Source organism: Cynara cardunculus (genome assembly GCF_001531365.2).
Source record: "Cynara cardunculus var. scolymus isolate 2C chromosome LG 5, CcrdV1, whole genome shotgun sequence".
Lineage (NCBI taxonomy): Eukaryota > Viridiplantae > Streptophyta > Magnoliopsida > Asterales > Asteraceae > Cynara > Cynara cardunculus.
This window is the reverse complement of record NC_037532.1, coordinates 19,090,048-19,109,789: the sequence shown is the minus strand read 5'-3', so window position 1 is coordinate 19,109,789 and position 19,742 is coordinate 19,090,048. Positions and strand designations below refer to the sequence as shown.

Genomic DNA, 19,742 nt, shown 5'->3' with positions numbered 1-19,742 from the left:
ACAAGGATATACTTCTTGCTAGACAAACTATGCACAAAGATTGGACCATAGAGGTCCACATGAAGCATATGCAGAGGTCTAACACAAGGCGCATCTGTCTTTGCCTTATGGGATGCCCTTTTAAGTTTTCCCATTTCACAGGTAGGACAAAGATGGTCCTTTTTGAACTTTGTTGCTGGTAATCCGTCAACCAGATTGTTTTTCACAAGCCTCTCTATATTTTGAAAATTTTAGTGAGAAAGATTGTGGTTCCCTAGCCATGCCTCTTCACATTTACGAGATACGAGACAAAGTCTTTAAATTATCTCTTGGTAAGAAGTTCATAAAGTATAGATTACCCTTACGTTTGGCTCTTAGCAACTCTTGACTTGATTATGACAGTATTGAACAAGACTCCTTTTGAAACTTGACATTATAGCCAGAATTACGAAGTTGACTTATGCTCAAAAGGTTATGTTTAAGCCCAAAAACATAAGCAACTTTATAGACATAAACCTTACCTTGGTGAAGATCTCCATAGCCTTTGATTTCTCCTTGCATATCATCCCCGAAAGTTACTCGTCCTCCAATTTTCTCTATGTATGAGGAGAGTAACCTCTTGTTGCCAGTTATATGTCTTGAGCACCCAGAGTCAAGATACCAAATGTCCACATGCGGCTTCTACAAAACAAATTATAGGGATTTAGGTACCCATTTCGTGATGGGTCCTCGATGATTAGGCCTTGGAGATTTAACAGCAGGTTTAGGGAGAGGATCTGTCTGAACACCTGATTTTCCAAACATATGATCTGGTTTGCCAGATTTGGCCTTAGGAGTTTGCTTCTTATGGGTCGTCTTGAAATTATTCTTCGATGACCCAAAAAGAATACAGTTGGGATTTGAAAGGTCCTGCTTTAATTTTTACAGCAGAGAAAGACATTTGCAAGTATAAACACAATTTTGATGACAAAACGATTTATTGGATTCATAACAGAAATTATTACAATCATTCCTAGCATTGTTAGTTCGAGTGAACTTCCTATCTAGTTTTGATCGTTTATAAAATGTGGCCTTTCTCTTTTCTGGCCTTCCTTTCTCTCCTCTTACTCCTCTAGCCTTCAGAGGCCTCTCTGAAACAGAGGAATTTAAATTAGAATTAGCAGTGTATTTTCCTTTATGGTTTAGAGTGAACTTAATTGGCTTTAAAAAAATTGGGTTTAGAAACTTTCGATGCAGAGATGAAAGGCTTAGATTTTCTAGCCTTGTTTTCCTTCTCATGCTCTAGAGAAGACTTGGCTTTTAAGCACATGTCCACGAAATTAGGACATATGGGAACATTTTTCCTCTGCTCCATTACTGGAATAGATTTATTTGATATCCCACTTGGAAGTTTAACAACCTCTGGTCCTGGTTCTACTATCTCTGTCTCAATTTGCTCTTTACTCGAGTCAACCTCTGATTTGGAGTCAGATTTAAGAAAATCCTTGTGTGGATGTTGAGTTGCAGAAGTATCATTGAGAGTTTGAGATTCTCGTAAATATGCACTAGTGCCTTCATCCTTCTGTTACATTGAAGAGGAACTTCCAAAAATATCCGAGGAATTACTCTCAGAATTATCTGCATGAGATACAGAGGGGTGTTTCAAGACCTCAAGCAGATCTTGCTCAAAGTCTTGTCTTACTTTTTCTGTAAAAATTCATCCATCAAATTTGGATCCAGAGTTTTAACAAAATCATCTTTCGATGAACTACTAGTTTCTTCTGGTTTAGGTTTGACTTCATCACCATTTGATTTCAGATGCTCAGGATTATGAGTGCGAAAACAAAAAGTTCATTTTGTCTTCTGTATAATGTTTAAATCAACTGGTTGCATACCTTTTGAAGAGTAAGAAACATTTTCAGATTTAAGTTTTCGAGTTCTTGCCCCATGTTCAAGTTTACATCTTTTAAAAGGCGAGTTATTAGGCAAAGCTGGAAAATTGGGTTTTTGCTCTGCCCCTAACCGAAACACATATTTAAGAGTAGATTTATTCTTCCAGGTGAGGTCTAGGTCTGTATAACCTATCCCTGCTTTATCCTGTTGAGAATTTATCCTTAAATACACCTGCTGAGCATCTTAATACTTTTTAATCAAGAGCTCTTTTCTTTGCAAGCTCTGGTGTAAGAATTTTTTTTTAAAACAGTTTTTCAAGGCTTGAGAATTTAACATATCACGCTCCTTCTCTAAAAGTTCTTTATCTTTTTTCTGTATAGCCATTTTTAGCTCCAAGCACTCTATTTTAAGACTATTTTCTGTGGAAAGTTTTATTTTTAAAATTCTTTCTTTCTCCACAAAAAGCTCTTGCTTTTCTACATATTACAACTCTGTTTCTCGTTCAACAAAGACTTTTCTTTTTCTAAAGATTTTCTTTTTGCTTTTTCAACAGAGAGTTTTTGCTGTTCTTTTATAAAATCTTGGGTTAAAACAGAGATACTTTCTTCCATATCAGAATAGGAATAACCAGAGGTAGAACATACTTGATAGTCGGAGCCAGATCCAGACTCTTCTGCTTCATTCTCAACAGCCATGCCACAGAAGTGAGCTTGGTCTTCCTGTTCAGATGTAGAGTTAAAGACCCAGTTTTCTTGCTCGACCATGAGGCTCCACTGGGGTCGATTATACTTCTACTTATTTTTGTAGTACAGTTCATCATTTACAAGAGGGCCTTTGCACTCCTTGGAGTAGTGACCCATTCTTCCACATCTGAAGCATCTTACAGCAGGCTTCTTCTGATCTGACTGTTCTTCCTCCTTCTTGTTTAGTTGAGAGGGAGGGTTATTTGCTTCAAATCCTATGTTTCTTTCCCTATCATGTCTACTTCCTCTTTTATCAAAAATCTTCTTCCCAAACTTCCTCTAAAATTCCTTGGTGATGAGAGCCAAGGATTGTGCGAAAGCACTTACGTTGTCATCTTCAGAGCTTGATGCTTTGTCTTCATTGCCGCTCTCTACTACTAGAGCCTTTTTCCCTCTTCTTCTATCGTATTTTGATCTTCGTTCTATGAGTGGCTGACTAGACCTAATCTCTTTGGAGTCAGAGACTAGAGCCAGAGGTCCACCCAGAGCGACCTTGGTCTTCTACACCTCTTATTCCTGTGCTTGCTGGGTGCCGTAGACATCATGAAGACTCCACTATTCCAGGTCCTGATTCTCCTGAAAGGATATTGACAAGTTTTCCAATTCTCCATGCAACCTTTTCAAAAAGAGCATGTTATTCTCTTCTTGAGTCCTAGTCACGTTGCACTTTCTACACTTGTTGATTAGAGTGTTGAAGCGGTGATAAGTCTGCTCGAGAGACTCATCAGGGAGAGCTTGAAAGCGGTTGTACTCATTAAGACATTGAGCACGTCTGTTCTTCTTCATCTTTATCCCTCCTTCAAGATGATTAGCCAATTGATCCCATAGATCCTTGGCGAATTCACATGCGTCGAGAGATTGGAAAATCTCGTTTGGAAGAGCCATGATTAAAAGCCTTTTGGCCTTTTGGTCAACTTCCACCAGTCTCCTATCTTCATCGTCCCAATCTATCCGGAGCTTGGGAACGTGCCTTGCAGGAACTTCAACCGTATCACCAGCAGCAGGATTCCTTGGAATTAGAGTTATGGGTACATATGGACCATTTAAAATCGACTCATAACATTCAAGGTCAAGACCTTCATAGAAGTTTATCATCTAATCTTCCATTCCCTGAATATTGCTCCCGAAGGAGAGTAAGAGGTTTTGTAACGGAACCAACACTATACATCGAGTTCCATGATTGATTAGACATTTCCATGAAGTTTTGTAAGAAAGTTTAATAAGAAAGTGAAAACGTCGAGTTTCTGAATCTGAAAGTTTTGGAGAATACATAAAGCAAACATTTTTAAACAAGATTGATCTGAGATCAGAATGAAATGCGTTTTAAAAATGAATAACCAAATCAAGAGGAATATCTTTGTTGGTTATATATCGACTAATCAATTGATTTGATTAGTAAGCTCCGATACCAATTGTTGGAACCCAGATTCCTCATAATTACAAAAAACACAATAAAATCAGAGTATGAGTAGAATGGTAACTTTGTAACTGAAGTGGTTTAACAAAATATTCAAGATAAAATTATGAATGCAAAACAGACTTGAATAAGTCGGAAGCTATTTTTAAAAGAGACGTAATAACGATAAAACTCTCACTCTAATTGTATTCTCACAAGAAATCTCTATTCTAGAGCGTAGTCTAACTTGCCACTTTCAAGTAACTTGTAACCTAAGGAGGATACCTCCTTATATACGACTAAGCTATAATAGAATTTCCTAGAATCTTGGCTTGGAACTCTGAGTTCTTGTTCGGCATTCTTATCGTTCACGTTCCTTGGAAAGTGGAGCGGACTGAGTCAAACATTCTAGAATCTGTTAGAAGTCTTGTGGGAAAGTCTGAACCATGCGCGCAATCCACGGGAGTAGGAGACTCAGAGTCTCTGCATTACTATGCAGAGGCTCTGTGTCTTGAGGTGATGCTCTGCATCAAGCACTTAGCCTTTTTGGCTCTTAAGTCTTGATCTTCCCTGGAGTAGAGCATGGGCTCTGTATATGAGACACTTAGCTCTTGAGTAAGAGCTCTGTCTCTTGATGTCTTCTGCTTAAGAGCTCTTGGTCCAGACCGCTTCAAAAGACTAAGTCCTAAAGACTAGAGTAAGAGACTTCTTACCTACACTTTTACAAGATGGGGTCTAACAAGCATAAATTCAATAACCGGATACAAATAACAAACAAATAAATACAATTATTTGGATATCACTTAATAGGACACAAAGCAAAATTTAACCACCGTATTCGCACAATGAATTTCTTCATTGGACGATGAAGAAAAACGCAAATTTTCCTAAAAATTCACCCAATAATGGATCAATACCTTAAATTTTATGAATTTCTTTTATGGATAGAAACTTCTCAAAACATCAAAAATCCTTCAAAACTTGACAATAAATCGATCAAACTCTACAATTGTTTAAATATAAAGATTCAAAACATCAATACGCACAATATTATCAACAATTCATCAATCAAACAACAACAATAATGTGAATTTTGATGAAAAAAAGAATATGATCAATAATATCTCAAGAACACAATGATGAACACCAAGAACAGTCCGAAAATTTTCAGATTTCCAGAATTTCTGTGCAAAATATCTTGATTTCCGTGGGTGATGGATGGTTGTGGTTGGGTGATGGATGGTTCTGTTTGGGTGATGGGTGGTTCTATTTGGGTGATGGGTTGTGTTTGGGAAAGGATAGGTTCTGGTTGTATGGTAGAGGGTTCTGGTTGTATGGTAGAGGGTTCTGGTTGGTGTGAGGCTTCTGGCTGGGGTGAGGTTTCTACTTGAGTGATGGAGCGTTCTGGTTGGGTGATGAAGGGTTCTAGTTGAGTGGTGGGTTCTGGTTGGGTAGGTGATGGAGGTGGTATTGTTAATGAGGTAAAGGGTAAGGTTGTTTCTGGTTGGGGAGATGGTGGATGGTCAAAGGATGCAAAATTCACCAAGATTGGTGAGAACTCATTGGTTGTGGGTAGTGGTTTTTGGGTGCAAGCAGAGGGAATATGTAAATTATGTACATCATCAAAGGGCTGAGCCTTTGGTTCCCTCGCTTCGGTTCCTTGGGTTGGCTGGTTGGTTGGTTGATCATGTGGTGGTGGTGGTGCTGCAGTCTCCAGTGGTGCGCTGGTCGGGTTCTCCCCCTCATGAGGATCATGACCATGGTCATCCTGGTCTAGGTTTTCATGCCTCTGTCTCTTGAGGGGGCGGCTGGATGAGCAAGAGGCGTGACTCCTCTTCTCTGATCTGAAGGAAGCAAGATACTTCCTTAGTGCCCTTCTTCTTTGTGTTTCCTCCATTGTTAGGAGGAGTGAGTTGGTGCGTTTCTGTTGTTTATCAAGGCTCTTGGTGAGGGCTTTGGTGGGCTCCACAGCTCTGGAGGTGAATTTGGCACCTATCTCATTAAAACTTGAGATTAATGCCTTAGAGAGAGCGTGGAGGTCAGCTTGGTGACCACATATGTAGAAGTGGAGCTGGAGGTTGAGGTGGGTGGAGGTATGGTGATGGAAGATATCATGGTGTGTACCTCTACAGCAAAGGCATTAAAGGCTTCATCGGATGAGGGTGTTGTAGGGGGGGTAGAGGAGGGGATTTTTGTGGTAAATTGACAATGATGGTGGTGGGTAGGGTGGTGATGGAGTTGGCTATGCTGTTTACTTGGGTGGTAAGGGTGGCGATGGATTCATCGGTCAATATGATTTAGGCCTAGAGGGCGGCTAGGGTGGCAGTGATGGATTCGTTTCTGGTGGTGGAGATGTTGGTGAGGTGGTTGTGCTGCTGGACCATGAGTTGTTAGAAAATTTGAAGTCTAGTGGTGTTGTCATTCGATTGAGCTTCGAGGGACGCAAGTGATTGCTGAATCGATGAAAGGTCGATTATAGGGATGGATTCAGCAACCCTCGCCAAGTTGGGTTTAAGGTCATCAAAGGACCGTTGAATTGAGTCAGCAAAGGCTTGTAACTCAGCCTTTGTGACCAAGTCTGCAAGTGGGGTAAACCCTACAACAACTGATGCTGTAGGTTGGGCCTCAGATCCAGAGGCACCTCCATCGATGCCTTGTGGGGAGTGAGTCATGGGAGGACTTCCATCACGTCCTTGATAGACCTCAAGTGAGGAACTATCTCGTGATGTTGCGACATGTACCTCTTCCTCATCGTATTTAGAGTCCAATGAAGGGAAGTAAATGTGTGTACCTGTCGCTAAACCAAGTATTGACGGGGTTTGTGCTTGAAGAGGCGACCGCTTGAACGATTGATGGGTTCAGCAAAGTCAGAAGCAACACATGGTTTCGTGTGTGAGGGAAGTGGCGAGCCATGAGGAGAAGTGGCTCTTATGTCTTCATCACCCCCTATTGGGAGAGAGGTGATGGATGGTAGGGTACCTCGACTGTCTCATCTCTAGAATCCCAGAGAATGGCCTCTGGATGGCTTGGTTGGGTTGGGATTGGACTGGGTGGTCCTTGTTCAATAATACCCCTTTGGCCTTGGTCGCCAGGGGTAGCAGATGTGGTTGCCCGGGGTGGGGGTGATGGAATTGAAGTGTTTATAGGGCCGAGGGAGGTGGGAGGATTGTCATCATCATCATCTTCATCATTTGATGAAGACGGCTCCTCTTGATATCCCTCGCTTGTGTCACGGGAGGGCTTTATGTGCTCTGGGGTAACTGGCCTCGGTTGTTCAGCCAGTAGAGAGCTCTCGTAGGTCATACGGCAGGCAGAGGTGTCAAGAATGACACTAAGCATGGCCCTTGATAAGGGCCTCTCTGCAGGGTAACCATCCTTGGAGATGGTTGGACGATGACCATTCATGAGAAATTGGGGAGTGAATGGTGCATCGCTCGGATATTATGCATCATCATCGCATCACTATTGATGAGTGCAAGGAAACGCGGGAAGAGCACCAATGTAACTGTTTTTCCAGCGGCCATGAGTTTATTTTTCTTCACCATAGGAGCATGTATCTCGTTGTAGATAAGAAGAGCGTAGTCCAAGGGCAGATTGAAGAAGAGACCATACATGATGTTGATATTGTCCTGGTCCATGCTCCCTAACTTACATGTGAGGGCTCGGTTGAGGACGGAGAAGAAGACATTCCACATGGGTGGAAGAAACTGCCTCTTGAAGTCGGAGGCATTGCAGAGATCCTTGTTGTAGCCCAACATTCTAATAAAGCGTAGAATGTCGTGGCTAGTCGGCGGTTCGACGTAGTTGGCAATCCCGAGCTCTTGTCGAGTGGGGATGAATGGTACCTTTGATATTTTAGCGCGGAAGATCTTGATGGAGCACACCATGTCGTTGGGGACATCGGTGTCACCCATGATCCCGCGGTTCTCCGGGTAGAAGTCGCAGGTCTGCTAGTACTGTTGGACATACTTTACAGGCACCTCGTTGTCATAGAGGGTGAGCGTCGGTTAGAGAATACTGTTTTGGAAAAACTCGATCAAAATGGCAAACTTATCTTTGAACAGTTGTGGGCGAAGGTCGATTGCGTGGTTGTTAGGCTTGATGGGGAGAAATACGATTGTGCGGCTGTCGGCGCCGGTGGATTGAACATGGCTGTCGTTGCTGTTGGACTCATGAGAGGCGGAGGACACCATTTTTTGCAGGTTGGGAGTTGCAGGTTTGTTCTTGCTATTTGAGTTCTTGAAAGCTTTTTGTGAGCGTAAAGGGTGAGAGGTTGGGGATGATGGCTTTTTATAGTGAAAGGGAGAGGAAAGGTTGATTAAAAAAATATTTTTTTAGAAAATTGGTGGGGTAATCATGGTGGGAGACGTTTGGGGAAAAGTTGGATTGATGTGTGATCGTGAACCATAAAGTCTGCTCACGATCACGATGGTGCAGGGCTATAGGGACACGTGTCATGATGGGGTGGTTTGGAAGGAAATATGAAGGGTTTCTAGGGAACAACTTTTGATAATTGTCAGGCGCGTGGAAGAGTTTTGGCGTTTAGGTTATTTTGGGATAATAAAAAATTAATAATTATTTCAAAGGATAATCCTCAAGAATAAATTCCCACACAAAATTAAATTTAAAATTCCATCTTTATTGGAAGATAAATACAAATTACGAAGTTTTTGATCTTCTAAAAAGCCATGTTGTATGGTTTTTAGTCACAAAAGCTACAATATTGTATAATCTTAAAAATGTTTTCAATCAAAGATGGGTTTTATTAAAAAAAAAATTAATGTCATTAAACCAGAGGGGCTCTGGTTGGTCATGACATTTGGGTGGGGAACCAGAGGGTCTCTGGTTGTGAATGATGAACAAGTTCATCATAAAATGTAGGGTTTCGATGAAACAAAGGCTCTAGATAGACGAACCAGAGGCTGTGGATGATCATTTTTAAACCCTTGGAATTATAACATACCATTTATGAAGGGCCAGAGAGGCTCTGGTTGAATGCAAGGGATGGAATACTTCATTAATGTAGCATTTTTGAGATCCAAAGGCTGTGGATAGAGGAACCAGAGGCTCTGGGTGGGAAAATGCAAACTTAAAGAACCAAGGTATTGAACAAGAGGGTCTCTGGTTGAATGGAAATGTACAACCAGAGGGATGATAGGTCCAATTTGGATCCTTAATGATGAATGTGAAATGCATGACTCCCCCTCAAATGATGCAAGGGGATGTGCAATGAGTAAAAGCCCTAAGAACCAATAAGTGAGATGAATGAGATGACCAGAAGCTCTAGTCTATACAACCAGAAGCTCTTGTTGTGAATGATGGTTTAAATGAGTATGCATGATGATGGGAATGTCGGGTTTATGGGACCAGAGGGTTTCTGGTTCCAAAGACTTAGAATCCAGAGGCTCTGGTCTTTAGAACTAGAGGCTCTGGTTGCATGAATGATGCAAAATGTAATGATAATGCAAGAAAAGATAACTTATGAAGACCAAGTTGGACCAGAGGGGCTCTGGTCTTAAACAACTTGGAATCCAGAGGCTCTGGTTGCAAAATGAATGAAATGACTAAGTTAAATGCATTAGAAAACGAATGAGGGAAGACCAAGTTGGACCAGAGCGGCTCTGGTCTCAAAGACTTTGAATTAAGAGGCTCTGGTCTATAGAACCTGAGGCTCTAGATGGGAAGGGTAGTACTTAGTGAAAAAAACACGAAGTACTTTCTTTGGACCAGAGGGGATCTGGTTCCATAGGGAAAGAATTTTGGCCAAATATAAACAAGTATTTCTAATTACCCAGAGGCTCTGGTTTAGAGTATTGGTTATGAGGGCCATTTTAATATATCACTTTTAGGCATAACCAAGAGATATTGAGGATCTCTGGTTTGGAAAATAATTTGCCTCTAAGTGGTGAGATTCATCATACCCATTTTGCTGACAAGAAAAATAAATCTTTTCTCATCTAGTACTTTTGTAAAAATGTCAGCAAGTTGAGTCTCTGTAGAAACAAAATACATCTCTATTTTTCTCTTATCTCTGCAAAAACAAAATACATCTATTTTGTTCCCTTTTCTAAATGATATTTGAGAAAATGGTACCTGACATTAATGTGCTTAGTCTTGGAATGTTGCATAGGATTTGCAAAGATAGCTATGGCACTCTTGGAGTCACAGAGGACGGGGATCTTTTCATATTGAAATCCATAATCTCCAGCTGGGTCTTCATCCAGAGTACTTGTGAACAACAACTAGCAGCAGCAACATATTCTGCCTATGCTGTAGATGTTGAGACACAGTTCCGTTTTCTGGATATCCAACTTACCAGCTTGTCCCCCAAGAGTTGACACCTTCCATACGTACTCTTTCTATCAAGCTTGCAACCTGCATGATCTGCATCTGTATAGGCTATTAGATCAAAGCCAGAGTTCTTTGAATACCAGAGACCCAATGAAAGGGTTCCCTTAAGGTATCTAAAGATTCTCTTGACTGCAAAAAGATGAGATTCTTTAGGATTAGCTTGATATCTTGCAAAAAACATGTAGCAAACATAATATCTGGCCTACTAGCTGTTAGATACAGGAGTGATCCAATCATGCCTCTCTAGGTTGTTGCATCCACAGATTTTCCTGATGGATCAGCAAATAACTTAGCTTCTGTAGCCATTGGTGTTCTCATTGATGATGAATTTGAGAGAGAATATCTCTTTAGAAGGTCAGTCACATATTTGGACTTATTGATGAAAATTCCTTCTAAAGTTTGTTTTGTTTGAAGACCAAGGAAGAAACTGAGTTCTGCCATCATACTCATCTCAAATTTGCTTTTCATCAGCTCTGAGAATTTTTTGCAAAATTTAGAGTTGGTAGAACCAAATACGATGTCGTTCACATATATTTGCATAAGTAAAATATCACCTTTGTGATTCTTAAGAAAGAGTTGTGTTGATGGTACCTTTTTCGAATCCATTGGCAATGAGAAAGGTAGAGAGTGTATCATACCAGGCCCTAGGTGCTTGCTTCATCTTATAGAGAGCTTTGTCCAAAAAATAGACATAGTATGGATGCTTTGGGTTTTTGAACCTAGGGGGCTGCTGAACGTATAATTCCTCTTGAAGTTTTCCATTGAGGAAGGCATACTTTACATCCATCTAATAGACCTTGAAACCTTTGTGTGCTACATAGGCAAGGAATATTCAGATTGCTTCGAGCCTAGCAACTAGAGCGAAGGTTTCATCGTAGTCTATCATTTCTTCCTGGCAGTAGTCCTTGGCAACAAGCCTGGCTTTGTTCCTCACTACAATGCCATCTTCATCCTTTTTGTTTCTGAAGACCCATTTGGTCCCAATGGTCATTTTCCCTTTGGGTAAAGGCATAAGGGACCATACTTTATTCCGCTCAAACTGGAGTAGCTCCTCTTGCATGGCGTCTATCCAGTTTGGATCTTGTAGTGCTTCATAATTTTTTTTGGTTCGATCATACTTAGGAAATTTGTGAAGAGGCATTCATTGGCGGTAGCAGATCTTGCCTTGACACCGGATGATGGATTACCAATGATCTAGTGATGAGGATGGTCATTTGTCCATTTGGTGCAAGATTGAGGTTCTGGAGCAACAGGATGCAATTCTTCATCGGTTGATGGAACTGCTTGCTCCCCCTCAAAGTGATCATCTCCAGGGTGAAGATGTGGTTCTGAAGACACAAGAGAAATAGAGGGTGAAGTAACATGAGTTTCAGAAAGAGTTGTACCTTCAGCATTGGAGATCTCATGTGCTTCATCGGCTCTAGAAGAAGGTTCTTCAATGGGTGCTTGCCAAGAGATTGCTTTTTCTTCAAATATGTCTTCAAATAAGTTAGTCGACTCTGATTCATTGGGTTTGCATAATGATGAATTAGAGGCTCCTTTTGATAGCCCGAGTTCTAGACTGCTGTGTCTAGAAGTCATTGGTGATGAATCATCAAAGGACACATTGATGCTTTCTATGACGATCTTTGTCCTTCTGATGAACACTCTGTAGGCCTTGGCGGTTTGTGAATATCCCAGAAATATGCCTTCATCAGCCTTCTTGTTGAACTTGCCAAGATATTCCCTGTCATTGAGTACAAAGCATTTGCACCCAAATACATGGAAAATTTTGACATTTGGACGTCGTTGGTTGATAAGTTCATATGGAGTCTTCTGGTGCCTCTTGTTGATGATTGAACGGTTCTGGGTGAAGCATGCAGTGGAAATTGTTTCGGCCCAGAAGGAGATTGGTAGCTTAGATGAAGCAAGCATGGTCCTTGCTGCTTCCACTAGGGTTCTGTCCCTTCGCTCAACTACTCCATTTTGTTGTGGAGTTATGGCTGATGAAAAGTTTTGAGAGATACCTTCATTGATGAAATATTCATCAATTTTTGTATTCTTGAATTCTGTTCCATTGTCGTTTCTAAGTTTGATGAGTTTGCATTGGAGAAGGACTTTGAGCTTTTTCATCACCACGATGAGGAGGTTAGGAACATCCGATTTCTTCTTGACGAATTCAAACCATGTGTATCTTGAGTATTCATCAACCAGTACCAGGATGTACTTCGTTCCCGAGAGGCTTTATTGTGGATATTGGCCCACAAAGGACGATGTGAATCATGTCCAAGGGCTTGGAACAGGAGGTTTCTGACTTAGTTCTGTGAGAAGCTCGTTTTTGCTTCCCCATCTCACAGGTTGAGCAGAGGTGGTCCTTTTCGAAGTTAAGATCAGGAATTCCCTTGACCAACTTTTGTTTGGCTAACTTCTTCAGTACATCAAACTTTAGATGTGATAACTTTTGATGCCATAGCCAATTTTCATCACTCCTATGGGAGACAAGGCAGAGAGTGTCTTGACCCACAGAAGAGTGAAAGTCCAGAAGATAGAGATTTCCTTCTCTCTGCGCCTTGATGATGGTTTGACCGGGTTTTGTTTCAATGATGTAGAAACCTTTGTGAAATCTAACATCAAGACCCTTGTCACAGAACTGACTTATACTTAGTAAATTATGCTTCAAGCCTTCAACATAAGCCACTTTAGCGATTGAGATGTTGCATTTGATGAGAGTGCCATATCCCTTGATTGTCTCCTTGCTGTTGTCTTCAAAAGTAACAGAGCCTCCAGATTTTTCGATGAAGGAGGACAGCTGACTTTTATCACTAGTCATGTGCCTGGAGCAACCTGAATCCATATACCATGGTTGCACATGCTGGTCCTGCAAGACAAATTAAAGGGTTTTAGGTACCCATTTCATAATGGGTCCACGTTTGTTAGTCGGGGATTTGACATCCATCTTTACATCATGCCTCTTGGAGTTAGGCTGATTTTCATTACCCTTAGCCATTGCAGGCTTGGGTTTATTTCCATTGCCCTTGGCCTTTGCAGGCTTGGGCTTGTTCATATTTTCTTGAGACTTAACATTTTTATATCGATAAACATGCTCAGAAAATATGTATCGATGGTTTATCATGTGATTCCTCAGGTTTTGCAAAAGAGTCAAACATTGGCAGTTAGGAGTTTTTGAACAAGGGTATTTAACAGTTTTCTTTTTATTCGATGGAAAAGAAGTAAAAGCAGAAGGTGAAGATTCTGTTCTAGAATTGGTTGTTTTTACAAACTTCCTATCTAGTGCAGACTTTTTATTTGAAGGGGCTCACATGGGTTTTACTTCTTTCCTGAGGAGAGGCTTCTTCCCTTTAGCTGAAGGAGAAGAAAAATGCAGATTGGAATTTTCAGAAGCAGGCCACTTCTGTTTCTGTTCATGAGTAAACTTAATAAATATAGATTGAGGGGTCGGGCCTTGTGAAGTATCTTTGCCAGACTTAACATTTTTCAGCTTTCCTTTTCCTTTGTCTAAAGAATTCATAGCTTCTGGAATTTCAGATTTCATTACGATTTTTGAAGTTTGAGGTTTTTTATCCACAATGATCTCTAGTGATTCACATATTATTTCTTCTTCAGAGTCAGAATCAAGAAAGTCTCTTGCAAATTTCTCAAAGTCAAAATTTTCATGGATGTTTTGGGAGCGAGGGGTTCTGAGGTTGATGGTTCAAAAGAGTCTTTTGGGATTTCCATCGATTTTGATTTCTCAGATGAATTTTCAATGTTACTTGAATTATTCATCGATCCATCAAAGGATGGTTCCTTATTAAGAGTTTCTATTCCATCGACATCACTTGCTGATGAACATGTGGAATTGATAAGTAGAGGCTCTGGTTTAACCATAGGGTTTCCATAGGTCTCTGGTTTTGAGGCATCATTCTTTTCATCAGAGTTCTTACTTGTGCTGCTCTAATAAATCACATTCTCAAAAAAATTCCTCAAGAGAATGATTTTTCCATCGACTTTTACCCTTTTGAAATTAGCTTTGGGTTTTGGATAAAAGTCGGGTTTTGGATAAAAGTCGGGTTTTTGAATGCATCCAAGTTTGAAAGTGGATTCAAGGGTGGATTTCTTGCTTTCAATGAAAGAATCAAGATCATTGAATCTGATTCCTTGGTAATCCTTTTGTCCATTTCATTTTTCATAAACATCTTGGGCATCTTTGTATTTCTTCATCAAGAGTTCATTGGTTTGAAGCTTTTGATGAAGAGTCTCCCTTTCTTTTTGGAAGAAATCTTTAAGAGCCACTGAAGTCATTTTGCCTCACATTCTTTTAAGGCTTTTACCTTCTTATCTAAGTCTTCGGTTATTCTCTTGTTCAGATCCATAAGTTTTTCTTCCTCTGATTTTTTCAGTTATGCAATGCGAGTTTTTTTGTTAACTAATTCAGCCTTTTCTTCAGTAAGAAGATCAGTCTCTCTTTCGTAGAAACTAACTTCTTTTTCAACTTTTAGTCTTTCAGATTTTTCAAAATTTAGTGTTTCTTTTAGTTTGAGAAAATCTTCTGAAAGTTTAATGACCCTTAACTCTAACTCTGATGGAGCAGAGTTGGTTTTATCAAGGGAAGAGTCACATACCTGGTCGTCAGAATAGGATTTTGCATTGGACTTGGCCATAAGGCATATGAGTGCCTTGTCTTCTTCATCAGATGATGAATCAGACACCCAGTTTTCTTTCTCAGCCATCAATCTTCACTCTTTCGGATTGTACTTTTACTTATTCTTGTAGTAGTCTGCATCCTTGGCCAGTCGTCCTTTGCAGTCCTTGGAGAAATGGCCTATCTTCCCGCATCGATAGCAGTGAAGACCATCTTTCCTTCTGTCTCCTTCACTTCTGTTGTCTCTCCTTTCTTCTTTGTCTTCTCTTCCTTCTCTTCTTTCATCTCTCTGATGAAATTTCACAGACTTTTGTTCATAAGATGGCTGATATCTTTCTTTCCTGGAGTCTCTTCGGCTTTCTCGTTCATAGGGCTTCTTGACGAACTTTTTCTGGAATTGCTTAGTTATCAAGGCAAGAGATTTGGCAACAGCTTCGAGATCATCATCAGAGTTAGATGCTTGTTCTTCAGATTCTGACTCAACCACTAGTGCCTTCTTGCTCTTTTTCTTATGTTCTCTTGAAGAGCTCCTTGTAACCTCTTTCTCTTCTGCAGCGAGGGTGAGGGGTCCACCGATGGACGCCTTCCTCTTCAATATATATATTTCTTGAGCAGTAAGAGTTCCATAGACGTCATGAAGTGACCAACTGTCTAAGTCCTGATTTGCTTGGAGGGACATCGGTAGCTGAGTCCACTCATCACCGAGAGTTTTGAGGAAAAGGACGTTATTTTCCTCTTTGGTCCTAGCAATGTCATTTCTGCGGCATTGATATATCAATGTGTTGAAATGATCATAAGTCTTCTGAATTGGTTCATCAGGCAATGCCTTGAAGTTCGTGTATTCGTTTAGGCACTGCGTCCTATGGTTCTTTTTAGTCTTTGAGCCTCCCTCCAGTTGATTGGCCAGTTCATCCCATATATCTTTTGTTGTTGTACAAGCATCGAGAGATTGGAAAATGTCGTTTGGAATGGCCATGATGATCAACCTCTTAGCCTTCCTCTCTGCCTCTACTCATTCTATATCATCTTCATCCCAGTTATTTTTGTCTTTCACCATGTAGTAGGCAGCAACTTCTGCAGTAGTACTTGTTCTAGGAACTCTTGGAACAAGAGTTTGAGAAAGATATGGGACTTCCATGATAGATTTGAGGAGATTTATGTCCATCCCCTCCAGTAAGTTCACCATTCGAATCCTCCATTGTGGATACTCTTCATGTTGAAGAGTTGGAGATTTGGTGAGGGAACCCACACTATATGCAGAATTCCAGTTGGCCATAAGAACATTGTGGAAGAGAAGAACACAAATTTTATAAATGGAGAATTGAGATATTTTTTAATATTTAGATTCAAATTGATCATTTTGATTGAAAATCAATCAATTTGCTCTTATACCAATTGTTCATCCCAGATCTCTCAATAACACGAATATTCAAGTTATGAATAACCTAAATATATCGTATGGATGGATAATAGTGAAAAACAACTCAAGAGTATTTAAGAAAATATTGGAGCGTCAAATGATTCACTATTATTGATTTAAAGAATTGGAAGCGTAAACGATTACAAGAAATATAAAGACTATTTATACTAGTAATCTATTTTAGGAGAAAACTATCTAAGAAAGATATCTATAAGATCTTCTAAGAAAATATAGCAATCTAGAAATATGGAAATAATATCAATCTATATAAAGAAATGGAAATCCAGCTGTCGATTTGTCATCTCCATCTGTCTTCTAGGAGGCGTGTTCAACCATGAGTCTTTATAAGACTTCTTGAATGAATATCTCTGGTTGAACCGGTGCTTCAATCCTTTAAGTGTTAGAGACAAGAGGGGTTATGGAGATGCGATCTTTATCTCACCTATGGACCTTCATCGCATCTCTAGTTGAACTAGACACTTTGGATTTTTGGTTGCTTTTCTTCCATCGACCTTCTGTACTTTCACACTTGTATGTTTTTCATTACTTTTACAATAAGGATGATGGGGTCTAACAGAGCTGATGGGAAAGGATATACCAAGAGTTTTAGTATATTAAACAATGGAGCAACCACGATCAGACGAGTTGCCTACGTTGAAGGACTGAAGCACAGTCTTCTCAGTATCAGTCAACTGTGTGATAAAGATTTCATAGTTAAGTTCGTTAAGAATATATGTTTGGTCTTCAACGATGATGATAATATTGCATTCACTAGCCCTTGTCTAGAAAATGTGTATGTCATCGACATAGATTCTCCCTTCACTGAGAATAGTTGTTTTCTCTCTAAAGCCTCATCAGACATCAACTAGGTAGGACACAAACGACTCTCTCATCTTCACTTCAAGACACTAAATGAGTTGTCTAGGAAAGAACTCATCATTGGCCTTCCTCAATACTCTTTCACAAAGAAATCTCTTTGTTCAACGTGCAAAAAAGAAAAGCAGACAAATGCTAGTTTTAAATCAAAACAAGTCTCTTCAATGACTTCTCCGCTTTAGCTACTTCATATGGATATGTTTGGCATTGTCAACATACAATCCATAGCTGGAAAGAAATATACACTCGTCATTGTTGACGAGTTCTCCAAGTGCACTTAGGTATTCTTTCTTAGATCCAAGAGTGGTGCACCTGAAGAAATCATCTCGTTCGTAAAGCAAATGGAAGTACTGAAGAACCTAACAGTGCGCACAGTAAGGAGTGATCATGGCACTGAATTCAAAATAGTACCATTGATAACTTCATTGAGAACAAGGGAATCTCACACAACTTCTCAGCTGTGAGAACTATACAATGAAATGGGGTTGCTGAAAGAAGAAATCAAATGATAATTGAAGCCGCTCGATCTATGCTCAACGAGTCTCGTCTCCCTACTCAATTTTGGGTTGGGTTGTCAACACTAAGTCAATACTACATGTTTCATTCAAAATCAATCGCTTATCATTAAGAGGTTTAAGAAGACAACGTATGAACTTTTCCATAATAGAAAACCCACTCTCAGCTTTCTACATATCTTTGGTTGTGAATGCTATATCCTAAACAATGGAGATAACCTTAAAAAGTTTGATCCCAAATCTGGTGAAGTAATATTTTTTGAATATTCTTCAATATCCAAACCTTTAGAGAATTCAATAAAAGAAGACAAGCAATAGAATAATATATATTCATGTCATGTTTGATGAATCTCGATCAACTAAATCTAAACCTATCTCTAACAAGAAAGAAGAGCTAGTTAATTGGATGATATCTCATTTTTGGAGAACTTGAAGCTTCCTTTATCAATCAACCAAAAGTTGATATTCCTGAAGTAGATGATGATCCAGATATTATTCCTAGGATGACTAATAAGAAACTGAATCCTCTTCAGGGATTGTAGTTGTTCCCATTGGTCACTTATCCCTTTCTACTTCAAACATTGATCCTTCAGTCACTAAATCTCCTTTAGTCACTGAACCTCTTTTAGTAGATGAATATCTGTCTTTTTATCAACTTCATTTCTGGCCCAAGAAAATCAATGTGGCTATCATTGACCCAAGCTGGGTTAATGCTATACAAGAAGAACTCATAGAGTTTGATAGATATAAACATTAGAATAAAAGTGCTCTTCACTTGTTCAAAGTGGTTCTTTCTCTTAGGCAGCGAGTAGTGAGAGAAGTAACTTATTGGGTAAGTTAGTAGCGAGGAAGAATGATAACTGAGAGGAGAGCACTTAGCTATTTATACCCATTGAATTAAATGCAATTCAGAAGGTACAAAGCATGTGTCGAGCTTTTGGAGGAAAGCTTGTCCTTTGCTACAGTAAACAGTCCTTTTTGCTGTATATGATCAATCATCTTTTCATAAAGTAGCTAAGAACTATAGAGTCAATGGAGTGGCTCCGTACTGTACTATATACTCTAGAAAAGGTATGGGCTTGTCCTTTGTGTGAGGGAGGACAAGACAAAAACAATCGTGCTTGGTAAGTTTCATTTGATCGCTGAATACTGAGATGATGCAGAAAGGTCTCTCCATTATTTGCCGAAACTTACGTAGCATTCACACATATGTAGACAAGCTTGTAATCATTGAATGCCGCTTCAGATCACGAACTTGTTGGTCTTTAATCTTCAGCTTCTATCATCGACATTGTTGAAGGATCTGTGGTGTGGGTTTTGTCTTCTTGAAGTATAACAGTGTGATCCCAGATTTCAAGTCCAATCAAGAATTATATACCAAAATCAAGAACATAGATGAAGTAAATCAATCGGCAAATTTATTGCATAAACTATTGAGTACAAGTTCTTGATCACTATTATAGATTCTCTCTCAATCTCACTTTTAACTATGTATGAATGAATATTCTGAATGTATGTGCATACAAATTAACAACTCACAAACTATTATTTGTAGCACCCGTTATAAAAGGATAGTAAACTACCTTTCTATAAAAGAAAATAACAACTAAACATTTACAAAGCAATTAAAATTGTTTTAAGCACCGAGACTTGAATACAACATTTTGTTCCAACAAACAGTCCCTGAAGGAATTACAATAAACGTTCAGAGACCACTGAATAAACTCAATGATGATCACTGAAGCTGAATAACAAAAATACTATACTTCCATAGGTAAAAGGAATCATCATCAAATCAATGAGAGAGAGGATCAACAGATAGTAAGTATGTCAAGGATATGTTAAATTATTTGACTTAACTAATAGCTCATCTGTGAAAACTCCCATGGAACCTCCTCTAACATTGAACAAGGAACCTAAAGGGAAACTGGTGAATGTTACAACCTATAGAGGAATGATCGGATCCTCG

General features: G+C 39.6%; 1 protein-coding gene across 1 annotated transcript; it reads right to left on the bottom strand.

Moving 5' to 3' along the window:
- Window positions 1-3,149: 3,149 nt before the first annotated feature.
- Window positions 3,150-3,689, bottom strand: LOC112512877. The gene has a single exon (XM_025119008.1). It carries the CDS (start codon window positions 3,687-3,689, stop codon window positions 3,150-3,152), a length of 540 nt encoding a protein of 179 aa, XP_024974776.1.
- Between the last annotated feature and the right edge of the window lie 16,053 nt (window positions 3,690-19,742).